The sequence below is a fragment of the Leucoraja erinacea genome, chromosome 24 (genome assembly GCF_028641065.1).
Source record: "Leucoraja erinacea ecotype New England chromosome 24, Leri_hhj_1, whole genome shotgun sequence".
Classification (NCBI taxonomy): domain Eukaryota; kingdom Metazoa; phylum Chordata; class Chondrichthyes; order Rajiformes; family Rajidae; genus Leucoraja; species Leucoraja erinaceus.
Genome location: NC_073400.1, coordinates 20,125,742 through 20,148,150, shown reverse-complemented (window position 1 = coordinate 20,148,150; position 22,409 = coordinate 20,125,742). Strand labels below are relative to the sequence as shown.

The following is a 22,409-nucleotide window of genomic DNA, read 5'->3' as shown; positions in this document are numbered from 1 at the left end:
TTAATACACACAATTCTAGCATTGGTAGTATGAGTGGTATAATAATATTTTCCACAGCAGAGGTATCTAAATCTAAAGGCAATAGGTTAACGGTAAATATTTAGTGTGTATCCGAGGGGGAACAATTTGACGCATGTGGCTATTGAATTTTGGAAAACATAGCCTGAGCGGGTAGGGGAGGCAGAAACTAGCAACAAACTGACCAGATATGTAAAATAATATTTGAATCGCCAAAGCATGGAAGGCTATCAACCAAGTGTTGATAAATTGATGGTAGTAATATAGAAATTTGTCTGCTGGACGGCATGTGGTTGATGGGCCGAATGGGTCTGTTTCTATGTTGTATGACACTATGACTATTGTTTGGAGACTGTGTGGGTTTATCTGAGATGGGATGTAAACAGCAGATACCTTGAATGCGGCAAACTGTGGGAATTCAGTAGGTGACGTCACATGCTGCGAGTACTTTAATAAATACATGCGTCCTCAGTAATGCGTAAAGAAGGTGTTAAGCTGGTGAACCGCGTGTTGGGGGCGAGCACTAGGAACGCGTAAAACATCAGTGGAACAGGTGAAGGAATGTGGACACCAATACTTCCAAATGCCACAGCGCAGAAAACGCTTAAGATAAGCGCAATTTATTAACATAAACAGCAAGGCGGGTCAAGTGGGACACCACCGCGTATTGTTCGTTTGATCTCAGGACTGAATGCATTTTAAAGTTAGAATCCGTGGAAATTTCATCGCATTCCTTAGTTGTTCCCTAAATTTAGCCTGAGTCACGACGTAAAGAGCTGTGTTCGTGCAGCAGCTCAAGAGCTGCAGCATGAAGCAGAGTTGTCGCATAGATGCTGGTGGAATTGCAACCACCACCCCCAAAAATCGCAGTCGGTTCCACACGTAATACACCGTGAATAGAGCCCATAACAGGATGAAATTTCCCGAGATAACCAGCAGTAAAATGAGGGATTTCCGACGGTTCTCCATCTCCGGGTCTCTCGCACTATCCCCATGATTGGGTGCCCGGAGTCTCTTGCGGGATCGGCTGGCCATTAAAACGTACCTGATAGTTAAAGCATTGAGAAGCAGAACCAGGATAAATGGGGTGATAGGGGTGAAGAGGTAGTGAGCGAGTTCGATTCCTGCCCAGACCGGTGAATTCACGAGACGGTCTCTTGGCATACAAAACCAGACGGCATACGCAAGAGAATATTCAGATGTGAGCATAAAATGCCAGGTGATGTTCTTTAAAAAGCTCAGCCCAGTCACTGTTCCTAGAACCATAGCCGCTGTTCTCCCCTGACAATAGTTATTTTTCAGTTTCTGGCAACAAATGGCCACAAATCGATCAAAGGTGAACGCGACGGTGAACCAAACCGAGCAGTCTGTGGCTGTGAAAAGCAGAACGGCGTGAATATCGCAAACCGGGATAGATCGCACGAAAGTGAAATAATCCCGATAAGCAATTGGAATCTGCCTCAAAATCACGTCGAAGACAACGACTAGTAGATCTGCTGCTGCCATGGCCACGAGGTAGCGAGTGACACACTTGGAGAGGCCGCTCTTTCCCCGGGATAGGATAACAATCGTCACCAAGTTAACTGCGTGTACGGGAAATAAACAGGAAAATTGCATATTAGGCGGAAACATAAACATGATACCGAATCTCATTTACCAAGCGGCCGTAGTTTCGGTCACACACTGACTTCCTTCCACGGCTTCCTTCACCGTTCCAACCAAATTCACGATAATTTCGAGGAACAATACCTCACATTTGAAACAGTATGTTACAACTTACAGAACTCAATAACAACACAGTTAGTTTTCTGTTTCAGCATATACTACTTAAAAAAACTGAACTTTTGGTTTCTGAAGTTCCATTGCCATCTGGGTTTGACTTCCATCATCGTTACTATATGGTTAAGTCAATTGGTCTCTACAGATCTTCGCTCTCTGCTCTCCTCTCTCACTGTCGCAGTGTCTTTTTTAGATGTCATATTTGATTCCGTTGGAGACCTATCAATCTCTACGAACAACCATCCCTCTGTCCTCGTAGTTACTGCCTAACCCTCCGACCAAATCAGTATTTCCAGATTTATTCCATATTTCCAGCTTCCCCCCCTTTTGGTCTAGGAGTTAACGAGTTAATTTTAAAGACACGGCATAGTCAGGAAACATCCATTATATTTACGAACGTGTGTCGAGTCTTAGCCAGAGAACTTTGTCAGTTTCGTAGTAGGAAACATTTGACAAATATAGAAGTTTACTTTAGTGATACTGCGCGGTAACAGGCCCTTCGGCCCAACGAGTCTGCACCGACCAGCGATCCACGCACTTTAGTTAATACTCACACTGTAAGGACAAATTATATTTATACCAAGCCAATTACAAACCTGTAACCTACAAACCTGTACGTCTTTGGAGTGTTGGAGGAAACCGAAGATCTGGGACAAAACCCACGCAGGTCACGGGGAGAACGTGTGAACTCCGTGCAGACAGCACCCGTAGTCTGGATGGGCGCTCAAAAGGCGGAGCAGAATGTGAACAATCGGGAAATGGATACAATATTTTATTCCGATCTGAGCGAAAGACACGCTTTTCATTAATTATTTGCTGGACTATATATATTTTCTTATTTCATGGGAGGTTCTGAATCATGAGATGGGATTTAAACAGCAGATACCCTGAACACGGCAAACTGTGGGAATTCAGTCGGTGACGTCACATGCTGCGAGTACTTTAATAAATACATGCGTCCTCAGTAAGGCGTAATGAAGATGTTAAACTGGTGAACCGTGTGTGTGTGTGTGTGTGTGTGTGTGTGTGTGTGTGTGTGTGTGTGTGTGTGTGAGAGAGAGAGAGAGTGTGTGTGAGTGGGAGAGAGGGGGGTAAAACAGCCAATGCTCAATCTGAGTCAACGATCGTTTCCAGAAGACGATGGAACTAGTAAAACGTCTGTGGATTGGTTTGTGGCTTCTCGCAATTCTACAATTGAGAAACGTCAACCCAGTAAACTGATCGTTCCGATTTCTGATAGATAGAATCTAAGAATTACTAGTACACACGGTAAAGTTTAGGAGCGTGTGACTTCCTAATAACTGAATACAATCAGCGCAGTTTCCGTAATTTATACCTGGATTAAGTGAAGCGCCGGGAGCAACAGGACAGCGGGGATGGGTGAGGGTTCTGGAAAGACATTCGTATTGAAATACAATGTACAATATATATATATATGATCTACACAATGTGATGTTGGAAAGAGACTTACCAGGAACAGCAATAAAAGCGAGAAGGGGATAATAAACGAATTTAATGGTAATGAGTGCATAAGCAATCCGCAGGTTCACAGTCAGACCTTCATAATTTCCAAAGATATATTGGGACATCCAGAATACATTCCTCTCCATTCCTCTTTTAGTCCATTCTCTTGTTCCCAGATTCGGGTCCATTGTTGAAACACCAGGCTCCATTGTTCCTCCACCCTCGTTCATCCTTCCTTCTGGTCTGAAGGCCTGATGTCAACGACACTGATTATTTATTGAAATGAATGTCTAAGAATAGAAAAGGGAGACTCTTCCGTGACTCAATTACAGTCCATGGAGAACGAAATTAATTGCAGCCAAGGAACAAACACATACGTGATTTGAAGATATTGTGTAACCAGGACAGGGAACACCAGATGGCGTTAGTTAAAGCCTATTCGGTAGCACAGCAAATAACTGTTTAGCCGTTTATGAAAACACCCAAACGGACACAGATAAAATAACTTAAATGCAAGCGCTAGAACGTCACGACATTAGATGTTCCACAAAACCATGGGTAATGTATAAAACAATATCACATTCACTAGGTGATGTACATTAAACATTGTTACTGGTGCACTACAACTCTCTCTCTCTGTCTCCCTCTTTGACCTGATTGTCGCACCATAGGCGCTAAATTATACGAACTTTGTTAGAAATGGTAATTACGGAACACAGTGCTGACCTACTGGATGGTTTAACTGCTTCGCTGTATATTCTTGAGAGAGTACGTATATATGAGGTGTTCTGTTGAAAATATTTATATATATTACCTATGTCACACCAGGTTTTACTACATACACGCTGCTACACTGATTTCAGTACAAGATGAAAACGTTGAGTTTACGGCTGTGGACGCAGTCAGGAGACCCGGATGGTAGTTTGCCTCCCTGGTGCCAGGGTCAGGGACGTGGCTGAACGTGTCCAAGATATCCTGAAATGGGAGGGAGAGGAGCCTGAGGTCGTGGTACACATGGGTACCAATGACATAGGTAGAAAAAGAGAAGAGGCCATGAAAGGATAATTTAGGGAGTTAGGAGGAGAGTTAAGGAGAAGGACCAAAAAAGTAACAATCTCATGATTACTGCCTGTGCCACGAGACAGTGTGAGTAGGAATGGAGTGAGGTAGAGGATAAACGCGTGGCTGAGTGACTGGTGCAGAGGGCAGGGATTCAAGTTTCTGGATCATTGGGACCTCTTTTGGGGAAGGTGTGACCTGTACAGAAAGGACGGGTTGCACTTGAACCCGATGGGGACCAATATCCTGGCGAGGGGATTTGCAAAGGCTATTGTGGAGACTTTAAACTAGAACGGTTGGGGGGAGGGACTCAAATAGAGAAAGCTAGTAGACAGCATGTAAGGCAGGAGGCAGAGAAGGGAAGCACTCCGACCCAACATGTAGGGGAGAAAGAAGAAAAAGATAATAAACAGAGAATAAGACGTGGTGAGTTTCTTAAATGTGTATATTTTAATGTTCGGAGCATTTTAAGAAAGGTGGATGAGCTTAGAGCCTGGATTGACACCTGGAAGTATGATGTTGTGGCGATTAGTGAAACGTGGTTGCAGGATGGCTGTGATTGGAAACTAAATATTCCAGGATTTCATTGCTTCAGGTGTCATAGAATTGGAGGGGCAAGTGGTGGAGGTGCTTGCTTGTCAGGGAAGATATTACTGCAGTGCTTTGGCAGGATAGATTAGAGGGCTCGTCTAGGGAGGCTATTTGGGTGGAACTGAGAAATGGGAAAGGTGTAGCAACACTTATAGGGGTGTATTATAGACCGCCTAATGGGGAGCGAGAATTGGAAGAGCAAATATGTAAGGAGATAGCAGATATTAGTAGTAAGCACAAGGTAGTGATTGTGGGAGATTTCAATTTTCCACACATAGACTAGGAATCACATTCTGTAAAATGGCTGGATGGTTTGGAGTTTGTAAAATGTGTGCAGGATAGATTTTTGCAGCAATACATAGAGGTACCTACTAGAGAAGGGGCAGTGCTGGTCCTCCTGTTAGGAAATGAGACAGGTCAGGTGGCGGAGGTATGCGTTGGGGAGCACTTCGGGTCCAGTGATTACAATACCATTAGTTTAATATAATTATGGAGAAGGACAGAACTGGACCAAGGGTTGAGATTTGTGATTGGAGAAATGCTAACTTTGAGGAGATTCGAAAGGATTTAAAATGAGTGAAGTGGGACATTTTGTTTGATGGGAAGGGTGAAGAAGAGAAATGGAGGACATTTTAAGAGTACAAAATCTTTACGTCCCTGTTCGGTTGAAAGGAAATAGTAATAATTGGAAAGAGCCATGGTTTTCATGGGAAATTGGCCACTTGGTTCGGAAAAAGAGAGAGATCTACAATAAATATAGGCAGCATGGAGTAAATGAGGTGCTTGAGGAGTATAAAGAATGTAAAAAGAATCTTAAGAAATAAATTAAAAAAGCTAAAATAAGATATGAGGTTGCTTTGGCAAGTAAGGTGAAAGTAAATGCAAAGGGTTTCTACAGCTATATTAATAGCAAAAGGATAACAGGGATAAAATGTGCCCATTAGAGAGTCAGAGTGGACAGCTTTCTGCAGAGCCAAAAGAGATGGGGAGATATTGAACAATTTATTTTCTTCGGTATTCACCAAGGAGAAGGATATTGAATTATGTGAGATAACGGAAACAAGTAGAGTAGCTACGGAAACTATGAGATTCAAAGAAGAGGAAGTACGGGCACTTTAGAAAAATATAAAAGTGGATAAGTCTCCAGGTCCTGACAGGATATTCCCTAGAACATTGAGGGAAGTTAGTGTAGCAATAGCAGGGACTATGACAGAAATATTTCAAATGTCATTAGAAACGGGAATGGTGCCAGAGGATTGGGTACTGCGCATGTTGTTCCATGGTTTAAAAAGGGTTCTAAGAGTAAACCTAGCAATTTAGACCTGTTAGTTTGACGTCAGTGGTAGGGAAACTAATGGAAAGGATACCTAGAGATTATATATATAAGCATCTGGATAAACATGATCTGATTAGGAACAGTCAACATGGATTTGTGCCTGGAAGATCATGTTTGACTAATCTAAGATGAATGGTGGAATCCGCGACGCTTCCTCGCCTCGCCTAGACCGCATCGCTTGCCGCAATTCATTAATAAAATGGATACATGCTTTACTGCTGTGGCTCTGAATGTTCTGATTGCTCCCTAGTCCACCAGTGCAGTTCCCTTTACACGATCGCATTGCGACATTTTGCAGTCCTTGCGATTCCGAGTTAAGCTCGTGGAGCTGTTCTCACTTCAGGTAGGTCAGCGCCTGAATGTAGTTCCTTGCCTTAAACTCAACGTTTTCATCTTGTACTGAAATCAGTGTAGCAGCGTGGATGTAGGAAAACCTGGTGTAACATGGGTAATATCTATATTACTAAAATTCTGTTCTTGGCCGGTTTTGGCAATCTGTGCTGCAATTTCCGAGAGAACGCCGCCACCTACGGCCGTCATTTTTGGCCACCTCGCTCAGAGCCCCCTCCGCCGTATGTGTGCTGAGGATTTTTCCCGTCGATTAAATATGACAGAGATATTAACGATTTTACAAAATTCCCCATTCTCTCTGCTGCCCCCGCTGGCAGCAGGGGGAGGGACTATAAAACCAGGATGTGGTGTGCCTCATTCAGTCTCTTCAAGATGGAGGAAGGCAGAGGGTCACGTCTCTCTGAGTTGTGAATAACACTGAACACATGTTCACACTACTGTGAGTAAGTACCCTTAATGTGGTTTGAAAATGAAAATATGGTTAAAGTAAAAAAGCACTGCCTGCAAATGGTTGTTTGGGTTGAAATAAAAAGGCACTCGCTCTCTCCCCTTCTCTACTCTCCCCCCCCCTCTCCCTCCCCCCCCCCTCTCCTCTCCACCCTTCTCTCCCCCCCCTCATCTCCTCCCCCTCTCCTCTCCCCCCTCTCCCCTCTCCTGCCCCCCCCTCTACTCCCCCCCCCTCTCTCCTCTCTCCACCCCCTCTCCTCTCTCCCCCCTTTCCTCTCTCCCCCTCTCCTATGGGGTAAAATGAGCAAATTAATAATATTAATATTATATCAAGGGCGGTAATTAGTGTGAGTGCGGGGGGGATAGTTAGTGTGTGACGCTGCATGCCGCCTCCCCCCCCCCCCCACCCCCCCCCCCCCCCCCCCCCCCCCCCCCCCCCCCCCCCACAACCGCACTTTGGGGGAACAGACCCACAGTCTGCACTTGGTCTAGTAAATAAATATCTTCAACAGAACACCTCATATGTACGTACTCTCTCAAGAATATACAGATAAGTAGTTAAACTATCCAGTAGGTCAGCACTGTGTGCCGTAATTACCATTTCTAACAAAGTTCGTATAATTTAGCGCCTATGGTGCAACAATCAGATCAAAGAGAGAGAGAGAGAGAGAGAGAGAGAGAGAGAGAGAGAGAGAGCTGTAGTGCACAGGTAACAATGTTTAATGCACATCACCTAGTGAATGTGATATTGTTTTATACATTACCCATGGTTTTGTGGAACATCTAATGTCGTAACGTTCTAGCGCTTGCATTTAAGTTATTTTATCTGTGTCCGTTTGTGTGTTTTCATAAACGGCTAAACAGTTATTTGCTGTGCTACCGAATAGGCCTTAACTAACGCCATCTGGGGTTCCCTGTCCTGGTTACACAATATCTTCAAATCACGTATGTGTTTGTTCCTTGGCTGCAATTAATTTCGTTCTCCATGGACTGTAATTGAGTCACGGAAGAGTCTCCCTTTTCTATTCTTAGACATTCATTTCAATAAATAATCAGTGTCGTTGACATCAGGCCCTCTAACACCAGAAGGAAGGATGAACGAGGGTGGAGGAACAATGGAGCCTGGTGTTTCAACAATGGACCCGAATCTGGGAACAAGAGAATGGACTAAAAGAGGAATGGAGAGGAATATCTTCTGGATGTCCCAATATATCTTTGGAAATTATGACGGTCTGACGTTGAACATGCGGATTGCTTATGCACTCATTACCATTAAATTCGTTTATTATCCCCTTCTCGCTTTTATTGCTGTTCCTGGTAAGTCTCTTTCCAACATCACATTGTGTAGATCATATATATATATATTGTACATTGTATTTCAATACGAATGTCTTTCCAGAACCCTCACCCATCCCCGCTGTCCTGTTGCTTCCGGAATTTATTACTTATCTGCGCTTTTGGAGAAAATGGTCACATCATCTGGATTCATCCATGCTATTTTTCCGAAATATTTTGCTCTGCAAATGATGCCATGCTAAATACGCATTTGGAAATAGCTCATGATTCAGAACTTCCCATGAAATAAGAAAACATATATAATCCAGCAAATAATTAATGAAAAGCATGTCTTTCGCTCAGATCAGAATACAATATTTTATCCATTTCCCGATTGTTCACATTCTGCTCCGCAAATGCTCCGCCTTTTGAGCGTTCATCCAGACTACGGGTGCTGTCTGTACGGAGTACACACGTTCTCCCCGTGACCTGCGTGGGGTTTCTCTTAGATCTTCGGTTTCCTCCAACAATCCAAAGACGTACAGGTTTGTAGGTTAATCGGCTTGGTATAAATGTAATTTGTACATTGTGAGTATTAACTAAAGTGCGGGGATCGCTGGTCGGTGCGGACTCGTTGGGCCGAAGGGCAGTATCACCAAAAGTATCACCGCGCAGTATCACCAAACTAAACTTTTATATTTGCCAAATGTTTCCTACTACGAAACTGACAAAGTTTTCTGGCTAAGACTCGACACACGTTCGTAAATATAATGGATGTTTCCTGAATATGCCGCTGTCTTTAAAATTAACTCGTTAACTCCTAGACCAAAAGGGGGGAAGCTGGAAATATGGAAGAAATCTGGAAATGCTAATTTGGTCGGCGGGTTAGGCAGCAACTACGAGGACAGAGGGATGGTTATTCGGAGAGATTGATAGGTCTCCATCGGAATTAAATATGACATCTAAAAAAGACACTGCGGCAGTGAGAGAGGAGAGCAGAGAGCGAAGGTCTGTAAAGACCAATTGACTTAACCATATAGTAACGATGATGGAGGCCAAACCCAGATGGCAATGGAACTTCAGAAACCAAAAGTTTAGTTTTTTTAGTAGTATATGTTGAAACACAAAATTAACTGTGTTGTTATTTAGTTCTGTAAGTTGTAACATACTGTTTCAAATGTGAGGTATTGTTCCTCGAAATTATGGTGAATTTGGTTGGAACGGTGAAGGAAGCCGTGGAAGGAAGTCAGTGTGTGACCGAAACTATGGCCGCTTGATGAGATTCGGTATCATGTTTATGTTCATAATATAGGTGTTCATAAAACTATCACCAAACCTTCGCTTTTCCTCACTATTTAAACGGAGATGTAATATCACGTAATGGATATTCAGCTTTAATTTGTAAATAACAGCTGATGTCAATATTCCTTCTCAAATATCTTGTTGGCCAGCGATGATCCATTTTAGTACCACGCTACCCGGCACCTTTCCATCACCACCTAGGAGACTGTTGTCCTGCGCCCTATTTAAGAACGTATGAGTTCGTTTAATTTTGCTCTGCGCTTACTGCGTCCATTCTGTTTGCACATTGCATTAAACTGCACCTTCCTGAGATTGTCATTTCACCGATTCAGTCCTGATTTCACGGTGTATGTTGCTCTCCATGTCTGCTCCGTCAGCGTTTTTGAGCATTTCTGCTTACTGTCTCTCTATTCATCGTGTCATATGATGTCCTGCACACCAGGGTTGCTGTCCGTAACTGGATTACTGAATATACTATGTATCAGGGTATCTGTGCTCTAGCGACACCTCTGGAAAAATCCACTTTGTTCAATGAACCGACGCACGTTTATTTTGCTGTCTGGCTTTTAACCAGTCTCCAAATGATTTACATTTTAATTGAACGCACGTCCACCCTATTATTAAAATACGTTTATCGGATATATGAGGACATTGTTGCATTTAGGAACGAGATATTTATTAGAGGCAGCCATAACCGTGCTTTAAAATTGTTGTAAAGCAGATTCTTATTATTTACAATATTCAAATTGCAGTCAGGAAACACCAGAATGTGAGGACTATTAAAGGTATGTGATGATATACAATTCTTAATGAACTTCAGTCAAGAGATCTGAACCATTGCTGTTATTGTGTGGTGGACATAATGCATTATAGGGAGTCAGCCCAGGTTTTCGCTCCAATCTTTATCCAGTAACTATTGGTCAATATAAGGGAATCAGGAAAATTTTCAGCTCATATTAATGATCTCTAACGGTGGATCTGGGTTTGCTGAATGGGACCAGGGACTACACCAGCTTGCAACAAATATGCAGCTGAGACAATGATCTTCATTGGCGTCAGCATCGACAACATTAACAATCTTCATCTCCACACAACCATATCATACCACAATGTTTAATGGAACGGAATCGAGTAAAGTTTCGCTCTGACTTGCAACGAGCTGGACCTGACCGAGAGTTTACAGAAAAGAGCAGATTCTTTTGATATATGATAAAGGTGGAATTTGAGATCAATTACGCAACGAAAGGGGTAAAGTTTAAAATTTGCCGATGCTGCAAACCGTGCTGGTGCAGAGGGGGATGTTTGCGACTTAAAAGTGTGTGATAAGATAACGTTAAGAATGATTGCCTAAACATTTCCCAGGTAGGAAACAGCTCAATAAACCACTAACAGAAACATGTCTTTGTTACAGCGCGTGGCTTATAGATGGAAGGGGAGAGGTAAACTGAGAGATTTAAAAACTAACCAGATAAAACTTGTTAGCGACCAAGAGGCAAGAGTGTTTTATTGTCTTATTCCAGATAGAACAATGACATTCTGACTTGCAGCACAACAGAATATGTAAACATAGTACACTGCAAACAATATAATAAACGAGGGAGAGAAATGTTTTTAATTCTTTACCTATTTGGACACAATACCAGGAAATTTGAACTTTTGGCGAGAGTACCGATTTAATTTATTGCAATGGGCCAAGTCATCGGGAGATATTAAGACGAACTGACGAACTCAGTTCGGTTCAGGTTAGTTTATTGTCACGTATACCGAGGCACAAGGATGGTTCCCCTTGTAGTAAAGAACTAGAAGGAGTAACTCGGGTCTCCATAGATGGTGCCTTCCCGTGAATTAACCCAACATTTTGTTTTTTTAAGCATGTGGAAAGTGCTTGGTGAAATGAGGGTTTAAACAAATCTATACGATCATCTAAAAGGGATGAAATAAACAGGATGTGGGGAAATATTTTCGTGCAATGGGCCATGTAATGGGTTCAAACTGAAGGGGACGAATAGCCTCTTCTACTGCATCATTCTATCGTCATTGCCTTTCTATATAACCCCAAAGATCCTCGGGAAACGCGTGATTCTGAAAAATACATTTTTTCTCTTTGGTGTCTACTTGGAATTGCGAACTTTCCTCTCCGCCTAATATGCAATTTTCCTGTTTATTTCCCGTAAACGCAGTTAACTTGGTGACGATTGTTATCCTATCCCGGGGAAAGAGCGGCCTCTCCAAGTGTGTCACTCGCTACCTCGTGGCCATGGCAGCAGCAGATATACTGGTCGTTGTCTTCGACGTGATTTTGAGGAAGATTCCAATTACTTATCGGGATTATTTCACTTTCGTGCGAACTATCCCGGTTTGCGATATTCACGCCGTTCTGCTTTTCACAGCCACAGACTGCTCGGTTTGGTTCACCGTCGCGTTCACCTTTGATCGATTTGTGGCCATTTGTTGCCAGAAACTGAAAACACAATATTGTCAGGGGAGAACAGCGGCTATGGTTGTAGGAACAGTGACTGGGCTGAGCTTTTTAAAGAACATCACCTGGCTTTTTATGCTCACATCTGAATATTCTCTTGCGTATGCCGCCTGGTTTTGTATGCCAAGACTCCGTCTCGTGAAATCACCGGTCTGGGCAGGAATCGAACTGGTTCACTACCTCGTCACCCCTATCATCCCATTTGTCCTGGTTGTGCTTCTCAATGCTTTAACTATCAGGTACGTTTTAATGGCCAGCCGATCCCGCAAGAGACTCCGGGCACCCAATCATGGGGATAGTGCGAGAGACCCGGAGATGGAGAACCGTCGGAAATCCCTAATTTTACTGCTGGTTATCTCGGGAAATTTCATCCTGTTATGGGCTCCATTCACGGTGTATTACGTGTGGAACCGACTGCGATTTTTGGGGGTGGTGGTTGCAATTCCACCATCATCTATGCGACAACTCTGCTTCATGCTGCAGCTCTTGAGCTGCTGCACGAACACAGCTCTTTACGTCGTGACTCAGGCTAAATTTAGGGAACAATTAAGGAATGCGATGAAATTTCCACGGATTCTAACTTTAAAATGCATTCAGTCCTGAGATCAAACGAACAATACGCGGTGGTGTCCCACTTGATCCGCCTTGCTTTTTATGTTAATAAATTGCGCTTATCCTAAGCGTTTTCTGCGCTGTGGCATTTGGAAGTATTGGTGTCCACATTCCTTCACCTGTTCCACTGATGTTTTACGCATTCCTAGTGCTCACCCCCAACACACACACAAACACACACACACACATGTAATGGGTTCAAACTGAAGGGGACGAATAGCCTCTTCTACTGCATCATTCTATCGTCATTGCCTTTCTATATAACCCCAAACACACCCCACACACACACACACCCACGCACACACACACACACACACACACACACACACACACACACACACACACACACACACACACACACACACACACACACACACACACACACACACACACACAAACCCCCCCCCCCCCCACACACACACACACACACACATACACACACACACACACACACACTCACACACACACACACACACACACACACACACACACACACACACACACACACACACACACACACACACACACGGTTCACCAGCTTAACATCTTCATTACGCCTTACTGAAGACGCATATATTTATTGAAGTACTCGCAGCATGTGACGTCACCGACTGAATTCCCACTGCTTGCTGCATTCAGGGCATCTGCTGTTTAAATCACATCTCAGATAAACCTACACAGTCTGCAAATATTAGTCAGAGTGTTATGCAACATAGAAACAGACCCATTCGGCCCATCAACCACATGCCGTCCAGCAGACACATTTCAATGTTTCACCTCCAGTTTAAATTCCATTGGAATATTTTGGAGGACCAAGAAACTAAGAACCAATAATTTATGTTACTACCATCATTTTATCAACATTTGGTTGTATGCACGCCTTCCACTCTTTGGTGATTCAAATATTATTCTACATATCTGGTCAGTTTGTTGCTAGTTTCTGCCTCCCCTACCCGCTCAGGCTATGTTTTCCAAAATTCAATAGCCACATGCGTCAAATTGTTCTCCCTCGGATACACAATAAATATTTTACTGTTTACCCTTCAACTATTGCCTTTAGCTTTAGATACCTCTGCTGTGGAAAATACTATTATACCACTCATACTATCAATGCTAGAATTGTGTGTATTAAATTAGGTATCAACCTCGACATCGTTCGCTGCAACGAGTATAAACCCAACCAATGCAGTCCCTCCTCGTAAATGCATACATTTCACTCTTCCTTTTCTTTCCCCATCTAACATATTTTCTCTCCTCGTCTCCTCAAGTCTCAAATTTACTCCACCCATCTGCAAATCACTCCCCTCCATCATCTGCATCAATCTATGACGTTGTCCGGCTTTGTCATTACCCACCTCCCCCCCCCCCCCCGCTTTCTCCGCCATATTCCAATCAGTATTAGGAAATATCCCGACCCGAGACAATGTTTGTCTATTTCCCTTCATAAATGCTGCCTGACCCACCGAGTTCCTGCAGTATTTTGCTTTCGTTCAAGATTCCTGCATCTACAGTTTCTCAGACCTCGCATATATACAGTTTTGAATATCTGAAGATAATGATGCAAGTATGCAGGTTTATCCCAAACATTTGCCCAAGCAGAGCGTAGAAAACACTCACGGAAATCAGTAGAGATATGGTGCGAGCTCACTGTCCCAACTCGCTGAGAAAAATACAGAACACAGCATACAAAATCGATATCTTGACCACGGACAGATGTGGAACCGCACGCAGTGTCCCTCCACTCAAGCACTGAACGTACAAAAATAGCCACAAACACATTCAGACAAGGCGCTCGCGTACGGATATAGCTACAAAATACGCGCACACACATGCAAAAAAAAATGCCATGACACAAATTAGTCACCAATCTACGTGGGTGCAATTCAATGCAAGCATAAACCGGTAAGCGTCCGGTTTCCATGGTGGCACATACGTGGCGGACACACAAACTTACATAATGACGATAAGGTTATAAACAGAAGTGGGTGCAGTACAAACACTTAGATACTCACGTCAGACACATACATATCCATACAGATAAGCAGATACACATATGTATGCACGCACACATGCATTTAGATTGGATAACACAAGATCAGACAACGAAACAAATACGCGTGCGGACCTTAGTAAGAACAAATCCACACGTCGTATCCGCATCCAAGTGCGCACAAAAGCACATACAGGCAGGCACAGAGACAGGCACCATGTGCGCACACACACAAATGAAGGTGGACACAATATAACAAAGTTTTCATACACGCACATGAAGTGGTGAACCCCCCCCCTCTCTCTCTCTCTCTCTCTCTCACTCTCTCTCTCTCTCTCTCTCTCTCTCTCTCTCTCTCTCTCTCACACACACACACAAACACTCGCGCACGTACACTCACGTACCGACAGACATCGAACAAACAAATGCTGACACCACGTACAGAAGCACTCAAATACATCCACAGCACAGACCTGTCTCTTGGTGTTCTCGCCACCATCCTTCGTTATCCACATATCTAAACATGTTGCATTTCGAAAGTTTCAGGTTTTAATCCTCAAATCCGAAAGTCACTAAGGAAGACATAAATAATTTGCCGGAAATAGCAGGGGACCGCGGGTCAAAGGAGTTGGAGGAATTGAGTGAAATCCAGGTTAGCCGGGAAGTGGCGTTGGGTAAATTGAATGGATTAAAGGCCGAGAAATCCCCAGGGCCAGATAGGCTGCATCCCAGAGTACTTAAAGAAGTAGCTCCAGAAATAGTGGATGCATTAGTAATAATCTTTCAAAACTCTTTAGATTCTGGAGTAGTTCCTGAGGATTGGCGGGTAGCAAACGTAACCCCACTTTTTAAGAGGGAGGGAGAGAGAAAACGGGGAATTACAGACCAGTTAGTCTAACATCGGTAGTGGGGAAACTGCTAGAGTCAGTTATTAAAGATGGGATAGCAGCAAATTTGGAAAGTGGTGAAATCATTGGACAAAGTCAGCATGGATTTACGAAAGGTAAATCATGTCTGACGAATCTTATAGAATTTTTCGAGGATGTAACTAGTAGCATGGATAGGGGAGAACCAGTGGATGTGGTGTATCTGGACTTCCAGAAGGCTTTCGACAAGGTCCCACATAAGAGATTAGTATACGAACTTAAAGTACACGGCATTGGGGGTTCAGAATTGATGTGGATAGAGAACTGGCTGGCAAACAGGAAGCAAAGAGTAGGAGTAAACGGGTCCTTTTCACAATGGCAGGCAGTGACTAGTGGGGTACCGCAAGGCTCAGTGCTGGGACCCCAGCTATTTACAATATATATTAATGATCTGGATGAGGGAATTGAAGGCAATATCTCCAAGTTTGCGGATGAAACTAAGCTGGGGGGCAGTGTTAGTTGTGAGGAGGATGCTAGGAGACTGCAAGGTGACTTGGATAGGCTGGGTGAGTGGGCAAATGTTTGGCAGATGCAGTATAGTGTGGATAAATGTGAGGTTATCCATTTTGGTGACAAAAACAGGAAAGCAGACTATTATCTAAATGATGGCCGACTAGGAAAAGGGGAGATGCAGCGAGACCTGGGTGTCATGGTGCACCAGTCATTGAAAGTAGGCATGCAGGTGCAGCAGACAGTGAAGAAAGCGAATGGTATGTTAGCTTTCATAGCAAAAGGATTTGAGTATAGGAGCAGGGAGGTTCTACTGCAGTTGTACAGGGTCTTGGTGAGACCACACCTGGAGTATTGGGTACAGTTTTGGTCTCCAAATCTGAGGAAGGACATTATTGCCGTAGAGGGAGTGCAGAGAAGGTTCACCAGACTGATTCATGGGATGTCAGGACTGTCTTATGAAGAAAGACTGGATAGACTTGGTTTATACTCTCTAGAATTTAGGAGATTGAGAGGGGATCTTATAGAAACTTACAAAATACTTAAGGGGTTGGACAGGCTAGATGCAGGAAGATTGCTCCCGATGTTGGGGAAGTCCAGGACAAGGGGTCACAGCTTAAGGATAAGGGGGAAATCCTTTAAAACCGAGATGAGAATAACTTTTTTCACACAGAGAGTGGTGAATCTCTGGAACTCTCTGCCGCAGAGGGTAGTCGAGGCCAGTTAATTGGCTATATTAAAGAGGGAGTTAGATGTGGCCCTTGTGGCTAAGGGGATCAGAGGGTATGGAGAGAAGGCAGGTACGGGATACTGAGTTGGATGATCAGCCATGATCATATTGAATGGCGGTGCAGGCTCGAAGGGCCGAATGGCCTACTCCTGCACCTAATTTCTATGTTTCTATGTTTCTATGAAAAGCTAACTCCGTTTTACTCTATATCAATGTCCCTCGTCCTGCTTAATATGTCCAGCATTTTCAGTTTGGATCATGCAAAAACTGTTCTGCGTATCACTGCTCGCGTGCCCGCACACACGCACACACTGGCGCACACTCAGCCTGCATACTCACGCATACACTCACACACGAGCGGACGTGCGTAAGTGAACGCGCCACTATGGCCAGAAGTACTATCAGCTTCACCGATTCTATTCTCACGACATCCACTGACCTGTACAGGTGGAGGCGTATTCTCGCAGACATGGATATGCAAACGCTGATACCCGAGGGAAGCCATATGAGCGAGAACTTTAAATTTGAAAAGAGAACGAGTGGGGAGAGGTGAGCTGGAAATAAAATGAGTGAGGCAGAAAATTAAACAGCATCGGGAATGGAGACAATGCCAAAAGAATCTATAAATACATCAGTGGAAAAGGGTAACTAGAGAGAGAGTGGAACGTCTCAGGAATCAAAGCGGTCACCTCTGTGTGGAGCCACGGAAGATGGGCAAGGTCCTCAATGAGTATTTCTCCTCTGTATTTACCGAGGAGAAGGATAGTAGGACGGAGGAACTTGGGGCAGTCAATGGAAGTGGCTTGAGAGCAGTCAGTGTTACCTTCGAAGAGGTACTGAAGGACATTGCAGGAAACTAGTGAGGAATTTCTGGGAGCCCTGGTTGAAATTTACGAGTCGTTCTTAAATACAGGGGAGGTGCTGGAAGAGTGGAGGGTAGCAAATGTTGTGCCTCTTTGCTGCAGGGGAAATGCTGGGAGCAATAGGCCGGTGAACTTAACATCTGTAGTTGGAAAGTTACGATAGATTATTCCGAACAGGCATTTGGATGGGTAAGGGCAGATTAGGGATAGTCATGTCTCACAAATCTGATTGATTTATTTGAAGTGATTAAAAAGATCGATGAAGGCAGAGCTTCCTACATGGATATCAGTAAGGCGTTCGACAAGGTTCCACATGGTAGGCTGCTGTGGAAGGTTAGATCGCATGCGATCCAAGCGGAGATAGCTGAATGTATAAGGCTTCATGGAAGGAAGCAAAGGGTGATGGTGGAAGAGCGGACTGGAGGCCTGTGACGAGGTGTGCCTCATAGTTCGGTGCTGGGCCGGTTACTGTTTGTCATCTACATCAATGATTTGGATGAGAACATACTGGGCAATTTTGCTGATGATATAAAAGTTAGTGGTTTTGCAGATAGTGAAGATGGTTGTGAAAGATTGCAGCAGGATCTGGATCGATTGGCCAGATGGGCGGAGGAATGGTTGTTGGAATTTAATACAGAGAAGTGCGTGGTGTTGCATTTTGGGGCGTCGAACAAGGGCAGGACCTAAGCAGTAAATGGTAGGCCTCTGGGTAGTGTTGTAGAGCAGAGAGGTCTAGGAGTACATGTGCATTGTTCCTTGAAGCTCGAGTCACAGGTAGATATGGTGGTCAAAAGGGCTTTTGGAACTTTGGCCTTCATCAGTCGCAGTATTCAGTATTGGCAGGTCATGTTGCAGTTGTATAAGACGTTGGTGAGACCGCATTTAGAATATTGTGTTCAGTTATGGGCACCATGTCAAAGGAAATATATTGTCAAGCTTGAAAAGTATTCAGAAAAGATTAATAAGGATGTTGCCAGGACAAGAGTTTGTCTGTTTTGTAGTGTCTGTTTTGGGTGGCTGTGGTTCGGAATATGAGTGTCCTGATATTCCCACTGATGTCAATATATCACGAAAGGTAATGAGGCAATGGACGGATTTTGTATTGATGGACCGATACATATTTAGCTCGGAGATTGAAACTTAAAGTGAACGTTGTATCCATTATGGACGATTAAACTGTTCAGAGATGTATTAGCTAAATTGCAGACAAGGGACTGCAGATGTTACAACTGAACTTCATTCAATGAAGAAAGTGAGACGTTAGCCAAGGAGCACGTGTTCCAATATCGGGTTGACGTGGCGTCGAGAGAAAGGGGCAAACAAATTAGTGAATAAGAGGGAGATTAAAGAGCAACAGAGAGATCGGTGTAAAGAGATGGAAAGGGAGATAAGAAGAGACAGTTTGGAAGAAATAAGGGAAAGCATTCAAAATGCGAGGAAGGTCGATGGTGAGGAAAATATAGAGTACGACAGATGAAGCGAAATGAAGAGCGGCTGCAAGGCAGGCACGCGACAGAAAACAGAGAAAGTGGAAAGAAAGGAGAGAACAATAAAGTAAGCGATGTGAGTATCGAGGGAGACACTGAAACTGGAAGGCTTGAAGGGGCGGGAGCGGAGGCGTAAATGGGAAAAGGCTGGAGTAAAGGAGAGAGTAAATATGTATGTAAAAACGGGAAGCAAGGGGGGGTCCGGGGGGGGGGGGGGGGGGGGGGGGGGGGGGGACGTCAGGTCATCGGGTCAAAAGGCGTGACGCACGGAACAGCTCAATTCTGCTGGAGGACATGGCAGCTTCCGGCACACACACGAAACGCGTATTTTCTTTCCTGTTAAAAACCGTGGAAATTGTCAATTTTTGCGCTGTAAATAATTGTGGAGGGTGACTGGACGCTCTGAACCAAATGCTCTAGTATCTTTGCTCTGAACCGTCACACCACAGCACGAGACTATTTTTTATCCGGAGAAAAAATGAGTCAGGCCCAGGAATAGTTGTTGATTAACCATAGCTGACAATATAAGAGTCTGTTGGTTAATGCATAAATTAACATGTCATTATCCGGCCACTGCTGAAGTGCTGCCAGTGACCGGGATCACAGAGGAAATGAATGACGGTAGAGGATAGGAGGCCGTTGAGATTCACCAGGATGCTGCCTGCGTTAAGGTATTGCTGTTATGAGGAGAGACTGGAAAGGCTAGTATTATATTTATTGCAACGACTGAGCTAAGGGGGAATAGTTGATATGTGTACATTAAATTATGAAGAATATAGGTACGGTAAATATTGAGAAATATTTCCACAAAGCAGAGTTATGTAACGCGGGAAGGCATAGGTTTATCATAAGGGGTAAGAGGTTCAAGGGCGGCGTGAAATAGAATATGTTCAGCCACAGGGTAGTCCGAATCGCTGCCCGTATGGGTGATCGATGTAAATATCAGCACTTGAATTGCCGAGGTATAGTAACTTACGGGCCAAGTCTTGACAAAATAAACAAATAAAGTGTTCGATGGTTAACGCATTATCACAATAGTGAAACGTATATTTTTCAAAAAATATTGTTATATTCCTGCTAGGGTTATTAAGGTTTTCAAAATGCAAATCCCGAATAGATTTTGCCGGGGTCGCTTACAGCATGAACATTAAAATCTCCAATTTCAGAAAACCCAATTCCCGTCTTTGTCCTTCTAACTCCTTCACATCTTGGCAGGTCCTCTCACTTACAAGTATGTTGGCAGGTCCTCCCACTTACTTCTTTCAAGTATACCTCCGAGCTTCTATCACCCATTTACCCTTTCCTTCACCGCGTGCCTCACCCGCCTAACACCCACGCACTATTTCCATTAGGTTTCTTAATCCATCCCCCACTGTTCCTACCTGCCCAACATCCCTCCCGTGTCCACTCTTCCTTTAGCATCAGATGCCATAATAAGCAATTTGTTGTCTCGAGTTATCATTCCCCGGCCACTGCCGCTATCTCCACCCTTCTCTCCATCATCCGACTTCATCTGTCATGTAACGCCTCCCTCCCTTGGATCCACAAATCACTTTCCAGCTAACCCTGCCCCGTCCTTCATCGGTTCATACTGGCTATCTCCCCGATATTTTTTAGTTCAGGTCCCGAAAGATCGTCTGCCCATTTCACACTACAGGTGCTGCCTGTCTGGCTGAGATACGTCAACAGTTTGATCCGTACTTAGACTTGGTTGATTAAAAATATTTGAGGTCCTGATATTTGCCACAACGATTGAGCCTGAGGTTCTGCATTAATTTAAGGAACTTTGTCGTTTTGTCGGGATATTTTATTGTTTCATTGTTAGCGGGAATTGATGCGCTATTATTTTTTTGGGTTGAAACTGTGTTTTAATGAGTTAGTAGCGTCATAATTGTGAAACGCAGAATATTTGAAGCAAATCCACGAGTCAGATATACGAAAGCAAAACATAGAAAAGGTCAGCATATACCCATCGGTCCATCATGTCTATCCGCGACCACAGGCCCTTCGGTCCATCATGCCTGGTATGGTAATTATATCTCCTACCTCCACCGTAGACGTTGGTCACAGTTTGGGGCTCTTTTATCATCATGATATTTTGAGTTATTTCCAGGTCCTCTGTAGATTGATTGTGGAGTAATATTTACATGTATGAGTATTAATAGTCTTGCATTTTGAAAAAAAAAATATTGTGGGCCAGAGGTTTTCTATCATCTCAGGCGATGCCCAGCTTAAATCTGTTGTATTATTTTGAGATTTCTACAAACCTGACGACCATCTGAAAGATGGTTCAATGGAGCCATGCGCAGTGACCGTCTCTAATTTATAAATATGTGTTTGGATTTATGATCCGATATTTAATGTTGATGCTGGAATTGTCTGAGACCCTTCAATGGCGATAACGGTTTACACGCCATGGACTCGACATCATCGTGCAGAGCAGTACAAGGCGGACTGTTGTGCAAGGAGACAAATGGCTGAAAAAAGAGCTTTCAAAACGAGGATACAGGCCCCGGCCCCGTCATTGTTAGCACTGAAGATGGGAAACTGGAAGCTGTCTCCGCAACTCAAAGTGCGAATAACTAAGATCTGCTCATTATCAGTCATGTTTCTTTAAAAATAGAATATATTGGTGACCCTGAAGTAACCATGTATCGTGTTGTGCCGAGTAAATCAGTCCAATTTCCCGGGAAATATATATTTTAAATAAGTTATTGAATAGATTGGCGAATTCTTCAAGAGAGACTGACTCTAGCAGTGGGAGTGAATCCTCCAGAATTGTGTGGATGGCCGGTACACAAAAATGCTGGAGAAACTAATTTTGGATGGATGGCCGATGGTCGGCATAGGCGAGTATTTCCATTAGTGTATGTAAAGTTGGAGAAATAGCGCCCCAGGTTAGCGATAACTTCGCGTATTAAAGAATTGGAGAATCATGTAAGAATAATGTGTGATGTTGCCTAAGCCTAAATCAACACTTTAATGCCTATCTATTATAAGCATCTACGTTCGCTTACTGTAGGGAGATTATACCGTATGTCATTCAAAGACTAATTTTCTTGCTGTATTATTTCCTTTTTCGGAATGGATTTAGTTGACAATAATCATTAATCGGAGCGGTGGGTCTCCCACCCAAACGAGAAGCAGATACTTGCACCTAACAAACCAGGACAGGTCGCCCGCGTGGAAAGAGGCTGGGGAGTGCATTCAGTGCCGTTTCTCTATATCTGAAATCACCCTCCTGACTTCT

General features: G+C 43.7%; 1 protein-coding gene across 1 annotated transcript; it reads right to left on the bottom strand.

The window, feature by feature from the left end:
- Positions 1–699: 699 nt before the first annotated feature.
- LOC129708555 (probable G-protein coupled receptor 139) lies at positions 700–3,470 on the bottom strand. Its single transcript, XM_055654359.1, has 2 exons — positions 3,269–3,470; positions 700–1,601 (listed from the first exon to the last, which is right to left on the bottom strand). Exons 1-2 carry the CDS (start codon positions 3,468–3,470, stop codon positions 700–702), a joined length of 1,104 nt encoding a protein of 367 aa, XP_055510334.1.
- Between the last annotated feature and the right edge of the window lie 18,939 nt (positions 3,471–22,409).